Source organism: Loxodonta africana, chromosome 26 (assembly GCF_030014295.1).
Source record: "Loxodonta africana isolate mLoxAfr1 chromosome 26, mLoxAfr1.hap2, whole genome shotgun sequence".
In the NCBI taxonomy this organism is placed as follows: domain Eukaryota; kingdom Metazoa; phylum Chordata; class Mammalia; order Proboscidea; family Elephantidae; genus Loxodonta; species Loxodonta africana.
Genome location: NC_087367.1, coordinates 7,697,143 through 7,722,268, shown reverse-complemented (window position 1 = coordinate 7,722,268; position 25,126 = coordinate 7,697,143). Strand labels below are relative to the sequence as shown.

The 25,126-nt window shown below is 43.0% G+C and overlaps 1 protein-coding gene across 1 annotated transcript in view; it reads left to right on the top strand.

The window, feature by feature from the left end:
* The first annotated feature begins 5,666 nt into the window (after positions 1-5,666).
* The window catches only part of C26H2orf73 (chromosome 26 C2orf73 homolog), a 32,351-nt gene continuing 12,891 nt past the window's right edge, over positions 5,667-25,126 (top strand). Inside the window, exons 1-3 of the mRNA XM_064276969.1 lie at positions 5,667-5,783; positions 11,868-12,098; positions 21,599-21,752. Coding sequence (XP_064133039.1) covers positions 5,667-5,783; positions 11,868-12,098; positions 21,599-21,752 — 502 coding nt within the window. The remainder of the gene's footprint in view (positions 5,784-11,867; positions 12,099-21,598; positions 21,753-25,126) is intronic.

The following is a 25,126-nucleotide window of genomic DNA, read 5'->3' as shown; positions in this document are numbered from 1 at the left end:
GAGCCAGACAACTGTCATTCTGTATGGATGCAGGTGACTTTGTAAGTTTGAGAGGGAAAAAGTTTAGAAAATTATTTCTTTTTAATCAAGCATTTGGGATTATCCCTGAAGGTGAATGGGTTTCAAAGCCTGAAGAGATTGATGAAGGCTTGAAATAAAAATTAGAGGGAATGAGGAAGGAGTTGACGAAGCCTTAAGGACACGGGGCAGCATACAAAGATCAAATTGCTGAATAAAAAATAATAGCTAACAATGACCGAGCCCAGACACTACTCTCAATATTCTGCCTGTATTAAATTATTTACATCTCACAACAACTCTGTGAATTAGGTATTTTTCCCATCTTGTAGACGAAGACATTGAGGATCATTTATCCAAGAGCCAGTTAGTGAGTGGCGCAGCCAGGATTCAAATCCAGACTGCTCCTAGGTGGGCGCTCCTAACACAGCTTGATGCTTAGGAAAAAAACAGGTACGTACACGGTGTTTAATATCTGTAGCCATCAAGTAGATTCCGACTCTTAGTGACCCATTAGGACTGAGTAGAACTGCCCCCATAGGGTTTCCAAGGAGCACCTGGTAGATTCGAAGTGCCTGCTGACCTTTCGGTTAGCATCCGAAATCTTAACCCCTGCGCTGCCAGGGTGTTTAATACGGTGCCTAGCAAATGCTGGGCTCTCAAGCTGCAGATCCAAAAATGTTAGTTTTCCCTGCTTTGGGGTTTTCAATGGTCTCCATGGCAATGGGTTCCTTTCCCCATATTTTTTTTTACCCACTCCTCACTCTCCAAACACACACACAACCACACACACACACCCCCCAGTGTTTTTATCTACAACTTCCACACTACGGTATCTGCGCAACTACATACCAAATTTCTATGCACAGGCTCACATATGCAAAACGAGCCCTAGGACCAATCTCAGCCGCCCCATATTCCTTCAAGGTCTATGTGAACATACAGACTTATTAATACTGACTCGGTTACAAAACATATGCACACACATAGCCAGAATTCAGCTCAATAAGGACTGCCCCCCCCCCTCATTATCCAGTGAAATGCACAAAAATGACCATGACAGATGCCAAAAACATTTGGCTCCGGCAGTGGAAATTGGGAGGCGGTGGTGAAACGAGGTGAGAAATTCCAGGGCCAGAAGATGGACATAAAGCCTCCACGGCTTTTGGCCGGGGCTTGCTGATTTTGGCTCAGTGCTTCCCCTCCGAGCCCCTGCCCTCTGCCTGAGCCCCTGCACCCGACGCTGCGCCCTGCTCGCCTGCAGATGCACCCACGGCGGGGAGCCTCGTTGGCAGGGCATGAGCGCGCCCCTGCTCTCGGCTAATGGGCGCCCCGGGCCGGGAAGGAGGGCTGGTCGGAAACCGTGGGGAACAGCGACAGCCAGGCTTTCCCACGCCAAGGCTCGGCGACCCGGGAGCGGAGAACCGGGACTTGGGCAGGATCTGCTGGGTCACGGGAAACAACAGGCTTCCCTCCTGCCCGCCCGCCCGCCTTTCTGCAGCCAGCTCGGGCGGCTGTGGCCGGCGCTGCCCGGGCTCCGGAGCCGAGGCCCGCGGGGGAGGCTCCGGAAACGGCCAAGGGCAGAGGCGCGCTGATACCGGCCCGGCCGGGGAAGGGGGAAGGGCAAGGTCAAAGGCAGGCCGAGGGGCCGGGGGCGAGACAGAGCCAGACGCGCGCAGCCCGGCCCGCCGCCCCCTCTCGGCCCCACTGCGCAGCCGCGGAGCCCCGCGGCGTCACTGCGCCTGCGCGCCCCGGCCCCGCCCCCACGCCTCACGCCGGGCCATGCGCCCGGGGCCCGCCGTCGCTTAGCAACGCAGGAGTCACAGTGGCCGCGCTCCCGCGCCCCCCGCCTGGCGGGGCTTCTTCCCTGCTCCTCCCGGAGGCACCTCGTTGCCTCGCGTCGGGCCTCAGCGGCCTCATGGAGCAAAAGGAGGAAAAGCAGCAGTAAGTGCGGGGCTTTGGACGATTATTTCCCCTTGCAAAAAAACAGAACAAAACTTCCTTCTTCAGGGAGCGGGTTCAGGGGCACCCGGGGCGTGGGGGTGGACCCTTAGGCCGGGGCCGGGCAGACCTCAGGGCTTCGCCTCTTCCTCCCCTTTTCCCACCTCTTCCTTCTGGTGGTTGAGCGCTAATAGTAGCCGTCGTTTAAACACCGTTAGCTGAGCACACACTGGGCGTCAGACGCTCTTCATGCGTTGCCTGGCCCCCAAATCTTGAAGTCGTCTTGAAATTATCCACCCTTTCTCACACCCCATATTTAATCCATTAGCAAACCCTGAACGCTTTACCTTTAAAATGTATCCACAGGCCACCACTACCCGTCATCTCCACCACCATCCTCACCTTGGCCCCAACTACCAGCTTCTCTCTCCTGGTGCTTGGAATAGCCTTCTAGCTGGTGTCTTTGCTGCACACCTTGCCCATTGTAGCCTCCTCCACAGAGCTGTCTGTCTGTCTGTCGGAGGAGGAGGAGGAGTCTTTAAACTGTAAATCTGACTTACTGGACCAGTGGAGACTAGATGAACCCCTGAGACTGTCGCCCTGAAATACTCTTTAAACATGGAACTCAGACCACTCCCAGAGGTCACCTTTCAGCCAAATGCCAAACTGGCCCATAAAGTAAATAATATCACCTGTGAGTACTGTGGTCTTCAAAATAATCATCTAGATGAAGCCAAAAGGTAAACATTTACCCTAGACCAAAGATGAGAAGGCAGGTGGGGACAGGGAAGCTAGATGAATGGAAACACAACAACCAAAATGGAAATAAGGAGAATGCTGATACCTTGTGAAGAATGTAACCAATGTCACTGAACAATATGTATAGAAATTGTTAAGTGAGAACCTAATTTCCTGTGTAAACTTTCACCAAAAACACAATAAAATTGTTAAAAAAAAAAAAAAAAAGGTAAGTGAAAGCCAAGGCTTCCCTGATAGCCTGTGAGGCCAATACCATGTGGCTTTTTGCCCTTACTTGGCCTTAGCTACTGGTTGCCTCCCTGTGGCTCAGAGGACTCCGTTCTACCCACACTGTCTGCAAATCAAAACACAAAAAAAAAACCAGTTGCCATCACACACTCCATAGAGTTTTCATGGCTGTGACCTTTTGGAAGTAGATCAACAGGCCCAGGCCTTTCTTTTGAGGTGCTCTGGGTGGGTTTGAACTGCCAATCTTTTGGCTAGTAGTTGCTTAACTCTTTGTACCTCCCAGGGACTCTATCTCCAGTGATTCTCAACATGTGGTCCGCAGACCAGCACCAGCTCTACCTGGGAACTTGTTAGAAATGCAGATTCCCAGGGCCCAACCCCAGGCATACTGAGTCAGAAACTCTGGGGGTGGGGCCCAATACTTGGGGTTTAAACAAACCCTCCAGGTGACTCTGATGCCCCCTAAAGTTTGAGAACCACTGAATTCAAAGTATTACAGCTAGTTAAGAGTAGAATGGAGCCAGGGTATCTACTTCCAAAGCCTCCACTTTTTCCACTGTAACAGTGGTTGTCAAAGTTTAACGTGCATAAGAGTCACCTTGAGAGCTGGTTAAAACATTTTCCTGGGAACCAGCTAGAGAAATTAGGATGTCATAGGTTGGGATGGGGCTGTGCATATGTATTTCTAACAAGCTCACAAAAAATACCAAGGCAGCCACTCCAGGTATCACACTTTGAAAACCACTGCTCTAAATAAGGATGGATACACTTGTGCTGCAAAGTTCTGGCAGTTACCATGCACCCTGCTGGAGTGCTCTTCCCTTACATTTATCTATTTGCCTCTCTCTTCCTCTTCCCTGTCTGTCTTCAAATGCCACCTCCACAATGCAGCCTCAATCCTGTCTAAATTGCAGCTTACCTCCCATACATACACTCCTTTCCCCATCCCCTGCTTAATGGTTTCCCTTAACACTTAACACCATCTCACAGACTGTATGTTGAAAAGCAAAGATGTCACTCTGAAGACTAAGGTGCACCTGAACCAAGCCGTGGTATTTTCAGTCACATCCTATGCATGTGAAAGCTGGACAATGAATAAGGAAGACCGAAGAAGAATTGGCGCCTTTGAATTGTGGTGTCGGCGAAGAATATTGAATATATGGTGGACTGCCAAAAGAATGAACAACTCTGTCTTAGAAGAAGTACAACCAGAATGTTCCTTAGAAGCAAGGATGGCGAGTTTGCACCTGGCGTACTTTGGACCTGTTGTCAGGAGGGCTCAGTCCCTGAAGAAGGACATCATGCTTGGTAAAGTACAGGATCAGTGGAAAAGAGGAAGACCCTGAACGAGGTGGATTGACACAGTGGCTCCAACAATGGGCTCAAGCATAACAATGATTATGAGCATGGCACAGGACCGGGCGGTGTTTTGTTCTGTGGTACATAAGGTCGCTATGAATCAGAACTGACTTGACAGCACCTAACAACAACAACATAGATTATGTATTTTACCTACCTTGTTTCTCATCTCCTTCACCCCAATAGAATGTAAGCTCTGTGAGGGCAGGAATTTTTTGCTTGTTTTCTCACTGTTGTATCCTCAGGGCCTAGAACAGTGGCTAGTCCACATAGATTCTTAATAAATATTTATTGAAAAAAATGAATTATTAAATATAATTCTCACATCTGTCCCAATAGGTATTATTGTCCCTTTCATGCAAATGAGGAAACCAAGGCACAGATATTAAGGGGCAGAACTGGGGTTCTGAACCAGGTCTGGCTTACGTCAGAGTCATCACTGTGTTTTCCTTCTAGTAAGAGATTATTCCAAACTACACGTTCACATTTGTGTATCAATAGGTAGTTAATTCACACCACAGGAAATGAATCAAATGAATGCATCAGTCAGTAAGCAAATAGTTACTGTCCTTTCCTTCAAGGACTTGATTCCTATACAAGTGTATTGCTAGGTCACAACTCTGAGAAGCAGGTGGAGAAAAAAGATGGCAGAAGTCTACAATGATAATTGACCAGAAAGTCATACCCCTTAAACATCTATGGAAAGGTGTAGGAAAACCCTTACTTTTATTATTAATTGGTTCTTTCAAATCCATTAGAAAAAGCAAACTTTGCTGTGAAACAGGGAATTAGAATCCAAGGATGCTGAGTGTTATGTGTATGTGTGTTGGAGTAGAAGTATACCGCCAAAACAAAGCCGTAATAAAAAACTGTTCCAGCAGATTCGCCAGAAATGTGTCGCTATTATAACGACAGTCCATCTACCTACGATGCACAGGACAGTTGTCTGGATGTTGGGTACATAGTAGTGAATCCAACACAATCACCACCTTCATAGACCTTATTGACAAAAAGGGATGTGTATAGTGCTTACTAAAAACAAGTAAACAAAAACTACTTAATTATAAATTGTGGTAAGTGTTACAAGAGAAACAAAGTGCTATAATAGAGAATGCATGGGGTAATCAAAAACCAAACCCATTGCCATCGAGTTGATTCTGACTCATAGTGACCCTATAGGACAGAGTAGAACTGCCCCATAGGGTTTCCAAGGAGCAGCTGGTGGGTTTGAACTGCCAGCCTTTTGGTTAGCAGCCAAGCTCTTAACAACTGGGCCACCAGGGCCCCATACATAGGTAAGGAGAAGGAAATGTAGGAAAATCTTCTAAGAAAAGGATCTTTCAGCTCAGACTTAAATGACAATGAGCCAGCTGTATAAGGAGCTGGGGATGAGACTTACAGGCAGAGGGCACAGCATGTGCAAAAGCACTGAGATTGACATGTTCATGGAACTGAAAGGAGGTGGAGCGGCTGGAGAAGTGAGGGAAAAGTGGCTTGAGTAAGGCTGAAGAAGTTAGCTGGAGCAGGATCACGTAGGGCCTTAGAGCTACAGTAAAGAGGCAGTATTTTACAGAAAATGCAATGGAAAGCCATTTGAAGGTTTTAATTGAAAAATGGCACCGTGGAAGAGATAGACATGGCTCTGGTTTGCAGTAGGGGAGGGGTCATATTCTAAGGCCTGAGTACATTGCTGTCTTAGTTATCTAGTGATGCTATAATAGAAATATCACAAATTGGTGGCTTTAACAAACAAGTTTATTTTCTCACAGTTGAGGAGACTAGATGTCTGAATTCAGGATGCCGAATCTAGGGGAAGGCTTTCTCTCTCTGTGGGATTGGAGGAAGGTTCTTGTCTCTTCAGGCTTCTGCCCCTGGGTGATCTTCATGTCGTTTGGCATCTCTTTTCCACATCTATCCTTATGCTAGCTTGTTTGATCTCTTTTATATCTCAAAAGAGATTGACTCAGGATACACCCTATACTAATCTTGTGTCATTAACATAACAAAGACAATCCATTTCCAAATGGGATTATAACCACAGGCATAGTGGTTAGAATTTACAACACATTTTTAGGGAACATAATTTAATCCATAATATCCCACCCTTTGGTCCTCTAAAATGCTTGTCCTTGCCACACGCAAAACACATTCACCCCATCACGTCATCCCAAAAGTCTTAAATCCTCTCCAAGTCTAAAATCTCATCTTCTGAATCATCTAAATCAAATATGGTTGAGACTTTAGGCATATTCCGTCCTGGGGCAAATTTCCTGTTCTTCTGTGAACTTGTGAAATCTAGCCTACAAGTTATCTGTTTCCAAAGTACGGGGGTGGAACAGGCACAAGGTAGACATTTCCATTACAAATGAGAGAAATCGGAGGGAAAAAGGGAATAATGGGCATCAAGCAATCCCAAAACCCAAAAGAACAAATTAAATTAGTTCTCTAGGCTTGAAAATAATCCTCTGTTCTCTGAGACCATCTGGGCAATGGCCCCACCCTCCAGACTGTGTGTTGACCACACCCTCTGGATTCTGGGTGGAAGCCCCTTAGTCCTGGGCTTCAGCTCTGTCTTCCAGGCCCACTGGGATGGCAGCTCTGCTCCCTCAGCTTTAGGCAACCCATTCTCCTTGTCCATCTGTATCACAACCCCACGCTGTCCACCCCAGCAGGCCTTGTTCCTCTACCCCTTGGGCATGGTAGCCCTGCCCCTCAGCTTTGGACAGCAGCCCCATCTCCCGGCACACCTTAACAGCAGTTGGCAAAGATCTAACTCTTTGAAACCTAGGAGACTCTGGCCCCACCCTTTGAGATCCAGGAAACCGTGGCACCACCCTTTGAAACCAAGAAGGCCCTGCTTGCCATGCTCCTTCCAACAGCTCTGCTGATTTCCGAACTGCTCCAGGGGTAGTCCTTTTCTTAGAGGACAACAGATGTGGCTCCTTTGGCCTGTTTTCTTCCTTTAGAGTTCCAAGAGGCAGACAGTGTCTTTCCTTTTGTTCTTTCTCTGGCCCCTTCAGTCCAAGCAGATGAGTTTTCTGCTATGGTAGTTGGTTAGATCTGTAAGTCACAGGCTTAATTTCTTTAACAAAAGATTGTGTGTCCATGTCCTTGGTGTAAATTCTAGGACACGTGTCCTTAGTTTGTACAACAGAATTTTCCAAATCTTTTAAGTTTTGTTTTTATATCACACAATTCATTTTTAAGTCCATCTCTTTTCTCTTGCATTTTAGTATCAGTGGCAAGGAGAAGCCACACGACCTGTTTAATCTTGCTTAGAGGTCTCCTCAGCCAAATACTCAAGTTAATCACTTACAAGTTCTACCTTTGACCGAGCATTTGAACATAATTCAAACAAGTTCTTTACCACTGCATAAAAAGTATCGCCCTTTCTCCATTGTCTAATCACGTGTTCATCATTTTGTTTTAAAGCCTCACCAGAGGCAAACTGAACATCTGCATTTCTAACGACATTCTGTGGCTGGTGCCGCGTGTGTTCTCTAAGACAATAGGGACTTCCTCTGTAATTCTCACTTCTTTCTGAGCCTTCACTAGAATTGCATTTGAAGTCCGTAATTCTACTATCAGTCTCTTCAAGGCAATCTGGGCTTTTACTGTTGTTGTTAGGTGCTGTCGAGTCAGTTCGACCTCATAGTGACCCTATAGGACAGAGGAGAACTGCTCCATAGGGTTTCCAAGGCGTGGCTGTTGGAGTTGAATTGCCAACCTTTTGGCTCTGACTACTAGGCACCCTAAAACTCTTCCAGCCTCTCTTCTTTACCCAATTCCAAAACTGCTTCCACATTTTATGTATCTGTTAAAGCAGCACACCACTCTTCCGGTACCAAATTCTGTCTTAGTTATCTAGTGCTGCTATAACAGAAATACCACAGTTGGGTGGCTTTAACAAACAGAAGCTTCTTTTCTCAGAATTTAGGGAGCTAGAAGTCTGAATTCAGGGTGCTGCTTATGGGGGAACGCCTTCTGATTCTGTGGGCTTGCAGGAAGGTACTTGTCTCTCTGAACTTCTGCTCCTGGGTGACTTTCATGTGACTTGGCGCCTCTCTTCCCCCATCTCTGCCTCTCCTGCAGGCTTGTTTAATCTCTTTTATATCTCAAAAGAGATTCACTCAAGATACACCCTACGCTAGTCTTGTCTCATTAACATAACAAAGACAGTCCATTCCCAAATAGGATTATAACCACAGGCATAAAAAAAACAGAGGTTAGGATTTACAACACATATTTTTAGGGAACACAATTCAATCCATAACAACAGCTAAACAGAACTACCCACTTTCTCACTAAATTTGGAATCTTACTGACTCACTTTCCTTGGGGTCAGAACTTTGATTTTTAAAACTTCTATGTAAAAAGTATTCAAATTCATATATTCTTTATTTTTCAAGTAAATGAAATTTCAAATACTATTTTTTATAATGTCTATTACTCCTTATTTAAAAGGAGAAAAAATGTTTAACCTATTTCTTTCTAAACATTTCTTTAGTGTTCATTTCATTTTAATAATCTTTACATAAGTGTAGTTGTTAGAAGCAATAAATGATAAGAGATTGAATTGGTTCTAATGCCCACATTGTGGTCTTTTCTTAAAAAATAAATAATGGTGGTCATTTCGTAGGTTTTATAAGTTTAGATGAGCTTTTAATATTAAATAGTTATCCTTTTCCAGATGGCTGAGCATACTAGGTAAGGAGTGGGAGGAGTGTCTTGGTAATAAAACGTAAAGAAGATGAGATGAAATTAGCTTTGTGATTTAGCCACTGCAAGCATGATTTATAATATGATCAAATCATTACTCTTTCTATTATTTTAAGTGAATGGCAGTCTATACACTGTACTGACAGTGCACTGATATATTGTAATGAGTCATCACTGTTAACACAAGTCCCCTTGTGCCTTTAAAAAAAAAAAAAAACTTTATTGTGTTCTAGGTGAAAGTTTACACAGCGAATTAGGTTCCCATTTAACAATTTTTACACAAATTGTTCTGTGACATTGGTTACATTTTTCACAATGTGTCAGCATTCTCCTTTCTATTCTGTTTGTTCTGTTTCCATCAACCTAGCTTCCCTGCCCCTCCTTATCTTTGCTTTAGGGTAAGTGTTGACCATTTGGTCTCACATAGCTGATTATTTAAGGAAGCACAGTACTCATGGGTGATATTGTCTATTTTATAAGCCAGTCTATTATGCGGATGAAAGGTGACCTCCAGGAATGGCTTCAGTTCCAAGTTCAAAGGGGCTTTTAGGGTGATAGTCTCAGAGGTTTCTCTAGTCTCCATCAGTCTAATAAGTCTGGCCTTTTTTAGGAATTTGAGTTTTGTTCACATTTTTCTCCAACTCTTATCAAGGGCCTTCTAGTATGTCACTGGTCAGAACGGTCGGTAGTGGTAGCTGGGCACCATCTGGTTTTTCTGGTCTCAGGGTAGATGAGGCTGTGACTCATGTGGGCTGTTAGTCCTGTAGACTAGCTTCTTCTCTGAGTCTTTGGTTTCCTTCATTCTGTTTTGTTCCGGGAGAGTAGAGACTAATAGTTGTATCTTAGATGGCCGCCCACAAGCTTTTAAGACCCCAGGCGCTACTCACCAAAATAGGATGTAGAACATTATCTTCATGAACTATGTTATGCCAATTGACCAAGTTGTACCATAAGACTATGGTGCTAAGCCTTTTAACCCAGTAAACCAATCCTGCAAGTTGTTTGGATATGTCTAGGAAGTCGCCATAACTGTGTCCCCTATGTGCTTTATAGTATATATGAATATATATGCAGCACACACAAACATGTATATTCATATGCCTACAGATATACCTATACGTGCACACGCACGTACTCACATATGCCTTCCTATACACATTTATACATCCATGTCTTTCTGTGTAACCACACACATTTTTTGGTTGTTATTACTGTTGTTGCAAAGTTGTATGTTATAGCATTTACCAAAATTGTCCCTTATTTTTGCGTACCTTGGTGCCTTCATTTACCTTGGACAAGTTGTGCAGACTTCACCCATATTGGGTATTGCCTTTCTTAGCACTAATAATAACGAGTGTCTACTATCTAGAAAGTGATTTCCTGTCCGTCCCCCTCCCATCTCTGGTAACCATCCAAGAACGTTGCTTTTCTGTGTGCATACCTATTGTCTTAGTCATCTGCTGCTGCTGTAACAGAAATACCACAAGTAGATGACTTTAACAAAGAGAAATTTATTCTCTCGTAGTCTACGAGGCTAGAAGTCCGAATTCAGGGTGCTGGCTCCAGAGGAAAGCTTTGTCTCTCTGTTGGCTGTGGAGGAAGGTCTTTGTCATCAATCTTTCCTGGTTGAGGAGCTTCTCAGCACAGGGACATCGGGGGCCCAGGGACACGCTATTCTCTTGGCTCTTGTTTCTTGGTGGTATAAGGTCCCCTCTCTCTGTTCACTTCCCTCTTTTATATCTCAAAAAAGATTGACTCAAGGTACAGCCTGATCTTGTAGATTGAGTCCTGCCTCATTAACATATAACTGCCTCTAACCCCACCTCATTAGCATCATAGAGGTAGGATTTACAGCGCATAGGAAAATTACATCAGATGACACGATGGTGGACAGTCGCACATACTGGGAATCACAGCCTAGCCAAGTTAGCACACATTTTGGGGGGACACAATTCAATCCTTAACACCTATTCTTGACTTTTTATAAAAATTAGACCATACAATATTTGTCTTTTTGTGATTGACTTATTTCATTCAGCATAATGTCCTCGAGATTCATCCTTATTATAAAATGCTTCGTGGGCTCATCAGTATTCTTTATAGTTGCGTAGTATTTCATCGTATGTAAGTATCACAATTTGTTTATCCATTAATCCGTTGATGGGCATTTTGGTTGTTTCCATCTTTTTGCTATTGTGAATAATGCTGCAATGAACATGGGTATGCAAATGTCTATTCATGTCACTGCCCGTATACCTTTAGGATATATTCCTAGGGGTGGGATTGCTGGATCATGAGATTTCTATTTCTAGCCTTTTCAGAAAGTGCCATACCATTTTCCATAGTGGTTGTACCATTTTATAATCCCACCAGCGTTGTATTAAGAGTTCCAATCTCCCCACAACCTCAGCATTTGTTTTTTTTTTTTTTTTTTTTTGATCAGTGCCATTTTTGCAGGGCTGAGATGGTATCTCATAGTTTTGATTTGCATCTGTCTGATGGCTAATGACCCAGAGCACCTTTTCATATGTTTATTAGCCAACTGAATGTCCTCTTTGGTGAGGGTTCTGCTCATATCTTTTGCCCATTTTTTTATTTGGATTGTTTGTCTTTTTGTTGTTGAAGTTTTCTGTATGCTTCAGAGATGAGACCCTTATCAGATACGATGTTGCCAAAGATCCCTTTATTGTTTGTATGATTTAGAATGAGAAAATACACAAGCTCCTTCTAGCTATTTATAAAGCCTAAATTGTCCTGACTGATGCGTGAAACATATTTAAATCTTATCTTATGTAATTATGACTCTCTCAGTACTGAAGTGCTTATTGGGATAAATGATTTAGTATTTAATTATATTTTTCAGACAATGTAAAATAGAAGATGCGACTATTGTCCACATTACTGAACAAAAAGAAGAAATCAAACATGAAAAAGAACCTGGAAAAATCTTACAGCGTTCAAAACCATGCGTCAAGAGGGGACGTATATATTATGCTAAATTCATTCACACAAATGCAAGAACATGCAATGAGCCAGTTCCCTACATAGATCCCAAAAGAGGGCCAGAAAAGCAGGTTGGATGGATGTTCATTATATACAAATATAGATTTAGATTTAGAAGCTGTTCTGCTGGGTAAATTGGTCACAGCTTATTTAAAGGGTGTGACACATCCCAGAGTAGTACCTTCATAAACCAATAGTTGAAAGCAGTGATCTGTAACTATTCTTCAAGATAATTTGTACATCTAAGCCATATATATATAGCCAAACCATATATATAGCCAAACCATATATATAGCCAAACCAAATAATTCCTTTCTTAGACAGAGTCAGTTTATAGCCACCAAGTAGTGCTTGGGGAGTTATTGAAGTAATTTCCTCTATAATATTGTATTTCTGACACATTCTAATATTAAAATTTCCCATGGTACTCAGTAGTTCTTCCTATGATATTCAGATACATTTTGTAAAATAATAGCTACCATTTACTGAAAGCGTACAAAGTGCAAGAAATGAGCTAAATGCCTTATATAAAGTATATTCTTTAACCTGTACAATGACTTCTGGGAGGTATTATTGGAAATATTTTACAGATGGTAACACAAACTTACTAAGCAACCTTATCCAAGGTTACTTAGTAAGCAAGTGAGGGACCACGTGTCCAACCGAGAGCTGTTGGTTTAGTCCAGCCACACTCTCATTCACTATGTCATGCTAAAATGTGTGTCATTTGTTTTTTTCTTTTAAGTCAGGTTTGTGGAGGTATAATTTACAGTGTTAGTTTCTCCTTGCCTCTGTTACAAATTACAGCAAATAGTGGCTTAAAACAACACAAATTGATTCGCTTAGAGTTCAGAAGGTCAGAAGCCCAAGATCTGTCTCACTTGGCTAAAATCTAGGTGCTGGCAGGGGCTGAGTGCCTTGTGGAGGCTCTAGTCCGTTTCCGTGCCTTTTCAGCTGCTAGAGGCTGCTTGCATTCCTTGGCTCGTGGCCCCATGCTCCATCTTCAAAGCCGGGAGAGTAGCATCTTCAGATCTCTCTCTGACTCATCCTCCTGCCTTCCTCTTACAAGGACCACTGTGATTACGTTGGGCCCACCCAGATAGTCCAGGGTAATCTTCCCATCTCCATGACCTTAGTCGCATTTGCTATGTAAAGTAGCATCTTCACAGATGTGAACATCTTTGAGGTAGGCATTCTTCTGCTACCGCATTTACATACAGTAAGATTCAGTTTTTACTGTGTAATTCTGTGAGTTTTGGCAAATGCATACAGTCATGTCACCCCACCACAATCAAGACAGAGAACATTTCCATCACCCCAGAAAGTTTCCCTGTGCCTCTTGTAGTCATTCCCTCCTCCACTCCAGTCCCTGGAAACCATCCGTTTTCTTTAATCTTGCCTTTTCCAGAAAGTCGCATAAACTGAGTCAGGCTGTATGTTGCTTTTTGACTCTGGCTTCTTTCTCTCAGGAGCATTTGAGATCCATCCATGCTGTTGCATGTAACCCTAGTTCATTCTTTTTTGTTGATACACACGCAAGCTATGTGACCTTGGGCAAGCCACTTCTCTTTCTAAGCTTCAGTTTCCTTATCTGTAGAGTAAGGATAGTAGCAGTCTTCTTCATAGGATTTTTGTAAGGATTAAAATAAATAAAACAGCTATGTCAGGTACTGTTCTAGGCACTAGGGATAGAACGATGAGCAAAACTAATGGAAAAAAAATCCTTTTCTCATGTAGCTTACATTTTAGTGGGGGAATAGCTAGAATAAATAAGTAAAATGTATATAGAATGTTAAAAAAAAAACCTTGCCAACAAGTCGATTCCGACTCATAGCAACCCTATAGGACAGAGTAGAACTGCCCCATAGAGTTTCCAAGGAGCACCTGGTGGATTCAAACTGCTGACCTTTTGTTTAGCAGCTGCGGCACTTAACCACTGTGCAACCAGGGTTTCCATATAGAATGTTAGATGGTAGTAAATGCTAGCATGGAATGGAGGGATAAGGAATAAAGGAGGCACAGTGACAGTCTTAAATAGGTGGTCAGAGAGGGTCCAGCAAGAAGCTGACATTTGAGTAAAGACCTGACAGGGTGAGGGAGAGACCACGTTGTGACCTGGGAGAAGAGGGTTCGTTATGTGTGAAAGGAAGCCCTAGTCCACATTAACTCCTAGCCTCGGTAGGATCCTGGTCTACTGCTCTCTGCACAGTTCATAACCCCAGTGACCAGATGGACCACCATCTTCAGCTGAGAGCAGAATTCCCTGGTAGAGGCCTAGTGCAGTGCTGGGCCCAGTATGTATTCCATGGATGGGTTCACATTATTCCACAGCAGAGAGAATAATTTTTCAGCCTGACATTTGGAAAAGGAAACCTGCAATACCATCTAGATGGCCTCAGACAATCACAGGAATGTGGGCCTTGCCCTACTCCCCTTCTTTTCTCCTCCCTGCCAATGAGCTGAGATAGATATAAGCCAAACCAAACCCATTGCCATAGGGTTGATTCTGACTCAGCAACCCTGTAAGACAGAGTAGAACTGCCCAATTGGGTTTCCCAGGGCCTTTTGGTTAGCAGCTGAGCTCTTAACCACTGAACCACCAGGGCTCCCAGTTAGGTATAGTTGTGCTTTAATTCAACATGTAAATAGAGATTGCTTTCAGTGAGCTCTCTTTACACTGATGACATCGGCTGTCATAAAACAGTGCACTGGGGCACTGTGCGAGACTGTGAGATCTCCCCAGGGGCAGGAATTAGTGATATTAAACCTTTACAAGAGCAGTTTTAAGGCTCCTTTGTTTCTTGAACTTGCCCTTGCCGGTGCTCTTGCATCAGTTATTTGTGATTTAAAAGAAATTCGTCCTTACTGTTAGACCAAGCCTACACTGGGTAAAAAATCTAGCACAGAAATCCAGGTTAGTAAAGTTCTCAGCGTTCTTAAAAAAGCTAAGAGCGACCCTCCTTAGCTCTAGTTCAGGGCTGAATCTAAAACGAACTGTTAACCAAACCCATCCCTACCTTGAGGGAAACCCATCCCTTCCTCTAAGGAAAAGAAGCTGGTTTGAGAATAAAACCCAAACCAAACCTATTGCCATCCAGTCGATTCTGACTCAGCGACCCTAGAGGACAGAGTAGAACTGCCCCATAGCATTCCCAGAGAGCGGCTGGTGGAGTTGAACTGCCCAGCCTTTTTAAAAGGTTAGTAGCCGAACCCTTAACCACTGCGCCACAGGGCTCCAGGTTTGAGAATAGAAATGTGAAACATACAGATTTCAAGAATTAGCCCCAACTAATTTTCTACTAAAAAATAAACGATTTAAGAAAAGAAATGAACAAAGGTGTTAGGTGCTGCTGTCAGCAAGACTGGATGGCAGGAGCAGCAGATTGTTGTTGTTTGCTTATGCTAAGGGCTAAAGGAGCCAGAGGCCTTTAAGAGATAAAGAAAGGAAGTGTGAAATCAAGTCAGAGGTCAGATAAGGAGAAGCTGGCAGTAGATTGGAAGAAGGAAGTTAGCAGAGAGAAGGACCCAAGATGCCTCACAGTTAAAACGGTATTTCATTTGGGATGGAAGGAGGAGAGTGTTTATTTGAAAAAACAAAAACCACATTAAGTGTACCCATTTCCAAGTACTTCAGGAGTAATAAGTGCAGCTCTGCTGGCGAAGTGGTTTAGAGCTCAGGTTGCGAACCAAAAGGTCAGCAGTTCAAATCCACCAGCCGCCCCTTGGAAACCCTATGGGGCAGTTCTACTGTGTCCTGTAGGGTCGCTATGAGTAATAATCGACTTGATGGCACAAAACAACAACAACAAGGGGTAATAAAGAATGCTTATTTCACATATTTGTAAACTTTGTACTTTTACTTAAGACGGTAGGTTTTTTGTTTAAATAGATTTAACTGGTTTATAGTAATGCTGGCTTTGAAAATAAGAGTAAGGAAAAGAAAGTTGCCTAAATATTTAAAATGACATACCTGTTGTTTTATGTATTTTGCTAAGATAGTATCTTTAGAACCCAACACCAGATTGGTTTGTTTTATTTATTTACAAGATTTTAAAATGAAATGATAACTTGCACAGTATTACCTGTTCTTGTTGGGTGCTGTCGAGTCGATTCCGACCGATAGCGACCCCATGTGACAGTAGAACTGCCCTTTTGGGCTTTCTAGGCTGTGATCTTTATGGAAGCAGATCTCCAGGTCTTTCTCTTTCTGGGCTGCTGGGTGGCTTCGAACCACCAGCCCTTGGGATGACACCCAACCGCTTAACCCGTTATACCGCCAGGGCTTAGAGTTCTACCTAAAATTGGAGGTGCTAGAAAAAAGGAAGAATGAGCTTTGAGCTTGGTCACTTCCAAAGAAAAATAGTTTGATTGTTTTGTATTTTTAAATATTTTACTTCAAAAGAGATTATACTAGGTCAGCATTTTCCAAAACATATTTTTCACAATAAAATGAAGTTTCAAAATGAAGTGAGTTTTGGAACAGCTGCGTTTTTGCATACCTTTCCCAGAGCTTCACAATTTGCATTAGTTTGTAAAAGTTCTGAGAAATCCTGAGATAAAAAAATTCGTTTAACTTTGCTTATCTCGGTATTTCCCAAATGTATTTAATTTGGAAACCTTCACTTATGAATATGCTGTGAAACTCGTGTCGCACAGAACACATGAGTTGGAGTCCCCTCGATGGCAAAGGTTTGGTTTTTTTAGGGACATTGCGAATTTCCTAAAAAGATTTTTTTTTCCAGCGCTCCTTGAAATATTTACAGCAAAACAGGGATGAGCTTAGGCGTGACGCGCCTGATAGGACCCTGATCACCCTACTGTTTGTGACAGCACTTCCATTTTTTAAAGCCATTGAGCGCCAGTAATCAAATGTGATTATGTGTAAGGTGTTGCCAAAAGTCTGCATGTTCTTGGTAATCCTAAAGGTTGGTTTCATGCCCCACACGTGACACCACCCCAGCCGTTGCAGCCAGGTCCCTGCAGCTGCTGTGCGGGAGCTTGGCTTACACCTCTTGCATTCTCTTAACCTCCTCCTTCTCAAGGACGTCTCTTTTGCTTTCATCACTTCTCCCCAGGAAATTCTCTTTAATTCCCCAAAGAAGGGAAAAACAGAAATGTTTACTGAAGAAACAAATGTCTGAAGGCGTAAGGATAATACAGAATGCCTTACACTGGCTTCCAGGCATGGCCGAGGGGCTCATAGTGCTTCAGCCTTATGCCTTCCCACGGCAGGGTTAGCGGGAGCCACATCGTGAGGCATCTTCCCACCATGGAGCAGCCTGCCAATGGTCAACCTGAAAGGAGCCAGGACTCGGGCTGGGAAAGAGGACTTCGTCCTTGCCCTGAGTCCAAAGTTGTGAGTTAGGGACAACTCTCTGTTCAGACAAAACCCCCTCCACAGTCTACAAGATGTGATCTGAGCCCCAAAGCCTGAACAAAGCAATCACAGTAGATGACAACCCCCAGTCTGGCTTGTTGTTGTTAGGTGCCCTCGAGTCAGTTCTGACTCACAGGGACCCTGTGTACAACAGAACAAAATATTGCCCAGTCCTGTGCCATCCTAACAATCATTAGGCTTGAGCCCATTATTGCAGCCACCGTGTCATTCTGTCTTGTTGAGCACCTTCTTCGTTTTCACTGACCCGAGCATGATGTTCTTCTCCAGGGACTGGTCCCTCCTGATAACATGTCCAAAGTATATGAGACAAAGTCTCACCATCCTTGCTTCTAATGAGCATTCTGACTGTACTCTTTCCAAGACGGATTTTTTCACTCTTCTGGCAGTCCATGCATGGCGTATTCAATATTCTTCGCCAGCGCCACGGTTCAGAGGTACCAGTTCGTCTTCGGTCTTGCTTATTCATTGTCCAGATTTCGCAAGCATATGAGGTGATTGAAAACACCTCATGTGTTTGGGTCACCTTAGTCTTCACGGTGACATCTTTGCTTTTTAATACTTTAAAGAGGACTTTAGTCATAAACAACTGTGACGTAAAACCCTATAGCCCCGTGTAAAAGGTGTTAGGCAAAGCAGTCCTTTTTTTTTTTTTTTTTTTTTTTAGCCTTTCCCTTCACTGCAAAGTGAAGAAAAACAGGCCTCCCTCTCTGTCTCTTTAATCTCGTAATCTCTTAATGGGCAAATGCTCGGACCCAGAGAGCAAGCATGTGTGCGTGAGCTATGTACATTCTTACTATTCCAGGGACAAAGCTCCCTTTCCAGGCAGGGTGGTCAGTTAAGAAACAGGGAAAATTAAAACAAGATTTTCCCAGCTGCTGTAGGGTCGTGTCCTGGTGAAGTGGGGATGCACCCAGTTTACACTACACAGAACACTTGGACTGACGACAGGGCTTTCAAGCCATCAGTGGCACTTTTCTTTAGGAAAAATTGTTCCGTATTTCCTTTATATTTGTGGAACTGTTTTCCTAAATTTCTCCATTCAAAATAAGTCTGTTTGAAAGGGGAATTGATGATTCCACCTTCACGATGGCAGACTTCTAATAGTTGCATTACACTTTCAGAAGAAATTAAATGCGCCAGGCATTTCCTAGCGATCCTTGTCCCAGGGCTACTTCTCCGGTAGCCTGGGTGCAAGCAAAAGAAAAGTTTCTGACCAACAAAAGTAGATCGTATAAAGCATTTGGTGATATAAGTGTATGGTCATATTCATATGTTTAAAAGCACTTTCTCAGGACACTTGGGGCGTCCTTATTTTTACTTTTGGAGTAATTTAAACTTGGGCTTATCTGGTTTGATGTCCACAGCAGGTTTGAGATAGCAGCGTAGCCCAGAAATGAGGGGTTCACACAGAGAGGCCAGGGTGTGACCTGCCACAGCTCTGCTGCCTGCCAGTCAAATGCATCGGGCAAGCTCCTTAACCTCCCAGCAGTTTTCTCATCTGCAAAATGGATGTGCCAACCTTGGAGAATGGTGGCAAGAAAAAGCCAGATGTGGTCTGCCCACCCTAGCAGTTGGGGCACGATAAGCCCTGTTATAACTGCAGAGCGAAGGAGAGCTGCAGGAAGTAGGCACTCTGACAACAGTTAAGACGAGACTATTTTCAGCGAGATAGTGAGAAGCCACCATCTGCTTAGTAATCTGTTCTAGACTTTTCCTGGATCTGTATCAAGTACTCTTCATTTGTGTACGTCACCTCTTACTGAATTACAAAAATTAAAGGGACCCATTAGCTGAGCTCTTCTGGTCTCCAAAACCCTGATTCTACCTGCAAACTTATTCATTACTCCTGGTTACGATTTTGTCCTCGGCCTGAAAAGCGGGCGCTGACTGAAAGTAACAAAGTCAGGTCTAACACTCTACTTGACTAAAAAAAATAAAATAAAAACCAAACCCATTGCTGTGGAGTCAATTCCAACTCATAGCGACCCTACAGGACAGAGTAGAACTGCCCCATAGCATTTCCAAGGAGTGGCTGGTGGATTTGAACTGCCGACCTTTTGGTTAGTAGCCTGAGCTCTTACCCACTGCACCAGCAGTACTCCGTCTTCAGGGCTTATTTCCCTCTTCTGTATGCTCATCCCATCTTTTTCAGCTTGGCCATAGTTTCCCTTACCCCAGAGCCTACAGCAAAACAGTAGTTGAGTCATTCTGACTTTCAGCTATGAACAGTGTACTGCCTTCTCCGAACTCTTAGCCTTTCCTTGATTTTTTGCTTACAAACACAAGAATGTTTTAATTTTTTTGCTGGTGTTGTTTAGGAAGCACTATTTTTGTTGCCATTGGCATATCTCATCAATTTCTTGTTTTTGAGCTTCTTGACAACGTTCCGATAAGCTGACTCACATTGTTTTTTTTTTTGGATTTGACAGTGTGCACCTGTTATCTTTTATAGATGCCTCTCTTTTTTAAACCTAAGCTCATTTGAGAGCTGACTCTTTCTGCAGCCACATAGGTTTCTTTAGATGCCTCTTCTGTACCAATGTAGCCTCAATTATATTCTCATGTTTATTTAGAATCTATTACAATCTCATAGTCATCCCACCAAATCATGTTTTTAAAGCAGTGGATTATGGAATCATGGTTTATTTTATTTTATTTTACAAGTGCTCAGCTACTAGCTGGAAGGTTGGAGGTTCTAATCCACTCAGAGGTGCCCCAGAAGAAAGGCCTGGCAACCTACTTCTGAGAGATTGAAAACCCCGTGCAGCACAGTTCTGCCCGGACGCACGTGAGGTAGCCTGAGTCAGAGCTGACTGGACGGCCGCTGTTTTCTTGTTCGTTTCATTAAAGCCCAAGGTAGGCCTTGGGTTATACCCAATGTGACTTTCATAAGAGCTCCTTCATGTCACAGTTGCCTTTTCCAAAGGTTCCCTACTTGTAAATGACCAGGCAGTTCTTTTTTTAATTTTCAGTCAGAATTGACAACAAACTTTCATACTTCCCGATGAAGAGTCTGTTAGTTCTCCCTATCCTGTGTACCTAGGTCAAGCTTTAGGACCAAAATATTCGGGCACAGAGAGGATGCTTTCCCTTAGAACAAAGCTTTTCTGACAGTCATTAAACCCAAAACCCAAACCCATCGCCATCAAGTCGATTCCGACTCATAGCAACCCTATAGGACAGAGTAGAACTGCCCCACGGGGCTTCCAAGGAGCGGCTGGTGCACTCGAACTGGTGAGCTTTTGGTTAGTAGCCTGAGCTCTTGACCGGTGCACCCCCAGGGCTCCAAAAGTCATTAAATACGTTATAAATCAGTTTAGTGGGTTGCAATCAGCCTTGTCAAATGAAATTGAAGAGAAAAGCAATAAAACAAATAGAATATGAAAATAGAGTGCCCTGCATGTAGTAAGAGTATAGTTTTGTGAACTGTTGTTTCAGTTCTATGTATGTGTATACATTGTGTGCTCTAGGCATGACAATACATGTCATGTATTCATGGTGAGAGCTAAAAACTTCAAAAAACACATTAGATGATAACAAAGTCATTTGTATTGCCGTAATGAAAAATATAGAACATAATTTTTTATATTAAATCATGTTTAATACATACACAAGGATGCAGTGGTTAAGTGCTTGGCTGCTAACCGAAAGGCTGGTGGTTCGAATCCACCCAGCTGCTCCTAAGGAGGAAAACCTAACAATCTGCTACAGTAAAGATGACAGCCTAGAAAACCCTATGGGGCAGCTCTGCTTTGTCATATGGAGTCTCTAGGAGTTGGAATTGACTCTACGGTACCGAACAATATATACGTATATATAGATACACATTTGCACATATATATTGTAAAATTAGAATACAAAACATGGGATTATAACTGTTTTGTTGATTTTTACCACTCTATCTGTTGCTGGAAGGTGGTTTAAGAATCTAGCAGCTGTAGGTTAGCTAAAAATATATGACAATTCATTTTAGGTACCTTAAAATATATAAAATCAAGGAATAAATATCTTTGTAAAGAAGACTTGTAAAAAGGTATTTATTTCTTTATTTCAGAACTCCATTTTAGCACTAGATTATGCACATACCTACTGTATATTCTCCTATAGATATCAAGCAACACATGAAAATGTCCCCAGTATCCAATTTTGTGTTTCCGCTTTTTTTCTATAAAGGGTGACTGGTGGTCACATGGTAAAGTACTGGAACATTCCTTTCAACCACCGTATGACACCAAGAGCACACAGAGGAGTGACTTCCAAAAACCAACATGCCCCTTGGTTTTGCCAGTGAAACACAGCAGGATGCAAAAGCCTTCTTCTGGAATAGGTAAGGTTAGCAGGGGTTAAGCTCTTTCTCTGGAATGTGGAAAAGATTGGAAGCCTGTTCATAGATAAAAGAGAGCAGAGAAGCGGTAGCCTAGAACACCTAGAGGAGTCCCTGGGTGGCACAAGCAGTAACAGACTCAGCTGCTAACTGAAACGTTGTGGGTTCCAGTCCACCCAGAGACACCTCAGAAGAGAGGCCTGGCGATCTACTTCGGAAAAATCAGCCACTGAAAACCCTGTGGAGCATAGTTCTACTCTGACACTCCTGGGGCCGCCATGAGTTGGAGCTGACTCCATGGCAGCTGGTCTGGGAGAATACCTGGTCTGGGAGAATACCTGGTCTGGGAGAATACCTGGAAGGGGATGTAGCAAGGAGAGGCCAGTCTGCCCGATAAAACCCTGGGGTAGCTGCAGGCTCCGTCCACAGGCACAGCAGAAGGCAGGAATGGAAAGGGATGAGGGTGGGGCTGGAAATCAGAGGGTAACTTTTGTCTCATAAACAACTCCTCTCGTCATAAGCCTACCACCCATCCCAGCATGAAGACCACTGAGGCCCAGTGTGTTATCCGCTGGCAAACTTAGCTAGATATCAACTGCTACGCCACTTATTTTAATAAATCAAGCCAGTCCTGCATCCTGTTTGTAATTATGAATGGACAACCAAAGATCTGAATTATGCCACATTATTATTATTTATTATTATTAATGTTAGGAAGATAAAGTCAAGGAAATATCCAAGGCCACAAAACAACAAACTAGAAAAACCTAGAAAATATGAGAGAAGAAATGCAACATGGACAATCCGTCTGGGAGGAGCAGCTTTTCCAGAGCCCCAAAAAAGAGTGAAAACGAAGATAAAATAAAATTTACTGAGTACATACTGTTTGCCACTGTGCTATGGCACATACTACTTACCAACACTATCTGGTGCTTTTTAAACATTAACTCGTTTAATTTTCACACCAACCTCATGAGGTATAGTAGTATTAATATGCTCATTTTTCAAGCACAGAATTTAAATAACTTACCCAGTCCTATACAGGGAACAATTGATACTTGAACGCAGATAGTCTGACTCAATGCCTGTACTTATAACCACTACCCTACATTTCTAGAAGAATAATAAAAAGAAAGCTTCCCAATGTCAAAGAGAGGCGTTGGAAGGGCCCACCGAGTGCTTCCAAATATGAAGGAAAAAAAAGGCACACACCTACACATCATCATGCAATTGCAAGCACCAGTCATAAAGAGAAGAATCTAAAAGCTTCCAGAGAGAGAAAGAAAAATAAGTCACCATCTAAGGAATAACTGCCCATCTGGAAGCAGACTTTTTGCCAACAGCATTGATGCAAAGGCTCAACGGGATGATGACTTCAGGGTTCTCAGAGGAAATAATTTTTAACCAAAAAAGAGAATTTATTTGACGTGGAAACTAGAATCATTTTCCTTCAAGTGGCACTGGGACTTTGGACCCACTGAAAGGAAATGTAATCCTAGCACAATGTCCCGTCAGTGAACAGTATTTATTACAAATGCTATTTAGGAATTTTCAAATTTGGGGATTAATCTATAGAAAAAATACAAAAAGTTTACATATGATTACAGAACAGGGAGTATATGTTATAAGCCTTAACATAAAAAAGCAAACAAGAGTTGACAGAAGATGGGAGGTAGAAGAGGGTACCCCGTTGCCGTCAAGTCAATTCCGACTGACAGCAACCCTGTAGGACAGAGTAGAACTGCCCCATAGAGTTTCCAAGGAGCTCCTGGTGAATTCCAACTGCTGACTTTTTAGTTAACAACCTGAGCTCTTAACCACTGTGCCACCAGGACTCCAAAGGTCAAAGGAACCAGTTTCAAAACCCGATTTATCTCTCTAGCTCTGGCCTCCTCACTGAGCTTCAAGCTCACAGATCCAACAACCTACTTAGCAGCTCCTTGGATATCTAGTTGGGTTTTCAAACTCTATATGGTTAGAAAACCCGTCCCTCCACCTGTCTTCCCCATCTCAGTGAATGCCACCTCCAGCCCCCCAAGTGTTCAAGTTTTGGTAACCCAGAAGTTATTCGTAACCCCCTTTCCCTCCTCATCTATAACCAATCCATTAGCAAATCTTGATGTCTATCCATATCTCCTTCTTTTCCATCTCTGCTGTTACTTGGTGGCGCAGTGGTTAAGAGCTACAGTTGCTAACCGAGAGGATGGCAGTTCAAATCCACCAGCCACTCCTTGGAAACCCTATGGGGCACTTCTACTCTGTCTTATAGGGTCACTGTGAGTTGGAATCAACTCCATGGCAACGGGTTTTGTTTTTGTTACCAAGGTAGTGTAGACACTATTATCCTATTTCTTTCTTCTCCATAACATCATAGTCAAAAGGATCCTTTTTAAAAACTTTGTAGTGAAATATATATAAGCAGTTTTCTGTGTACAGTTCAGTGACGTTAACCCCATTCACCATATTGTACAGCCATCACCAATATCCATTTCTAAATGTTTTCATCACCCTTCACAGAAACTCAGTGCTCCTTAAGAATACTTCCCTGTTTCCTTTATCCACCTCCCTTGTCGCTAATAAACTTTGATCTCTATTCATTTGCCTATTACAGATATTTCATATAAGTGGGATCATATAATATTTGTCCTTTTGCGTCTGACTTATTCTACTCAATGTTTTCAAGGTTTATCCATGTTGTAGCATGAATCAGGACTTCATTTATCTTTATGACTAAATAATATTCCATTGTATGTATATGCTGCATTTTATTTATCCATTCGTCTATTGGTAGACACTTGGGTTGTTTCCACCTTTTGGCTATTGTGAATCATGCTGCAGTGAACATTGGTGTAAGTCTCTGAGTCCCTGCTTTCAATTCTTTTGAGTATATACCTAGGGGTGGAATTGCTGGGTCATATGGTAATTCTGTAGTTAACTTTTTCAGGAACCACCAAACTCTTTCCCATACCAGCTGTACCATTTTACAACCCCACCAACAATGGATGAGGTTCACATTTCTCCATATCCTTGTCAGCACTTGTTATTTTCCTATTTTTCTGATCATAGCCATCCTAGTGAGGGTAAAGTGGTATGTCATTGTGGTTTTGATTTGGATTTCTCTAATGACCAATGGAAGTGCCTAGGTGGTGCCAACAGTTAACTTGCCTGGCTGCTAACCAAATGGTTGGCAGTTTGAGTCCACCTAGAGGCACGTCAGAAAAAAAGGCCTGGTGATCTACTTCCAAAAAATCAGCCACTGAAAATCCCGTGGGGCACAGTTGTACTCTGGCACACACGGAGTTGCCATAATTCAGAGTCTACTCAACAGCAGCTGATGCGGTAATGACTAATGATATTGAGGGGAGCCCCGGTGGCCC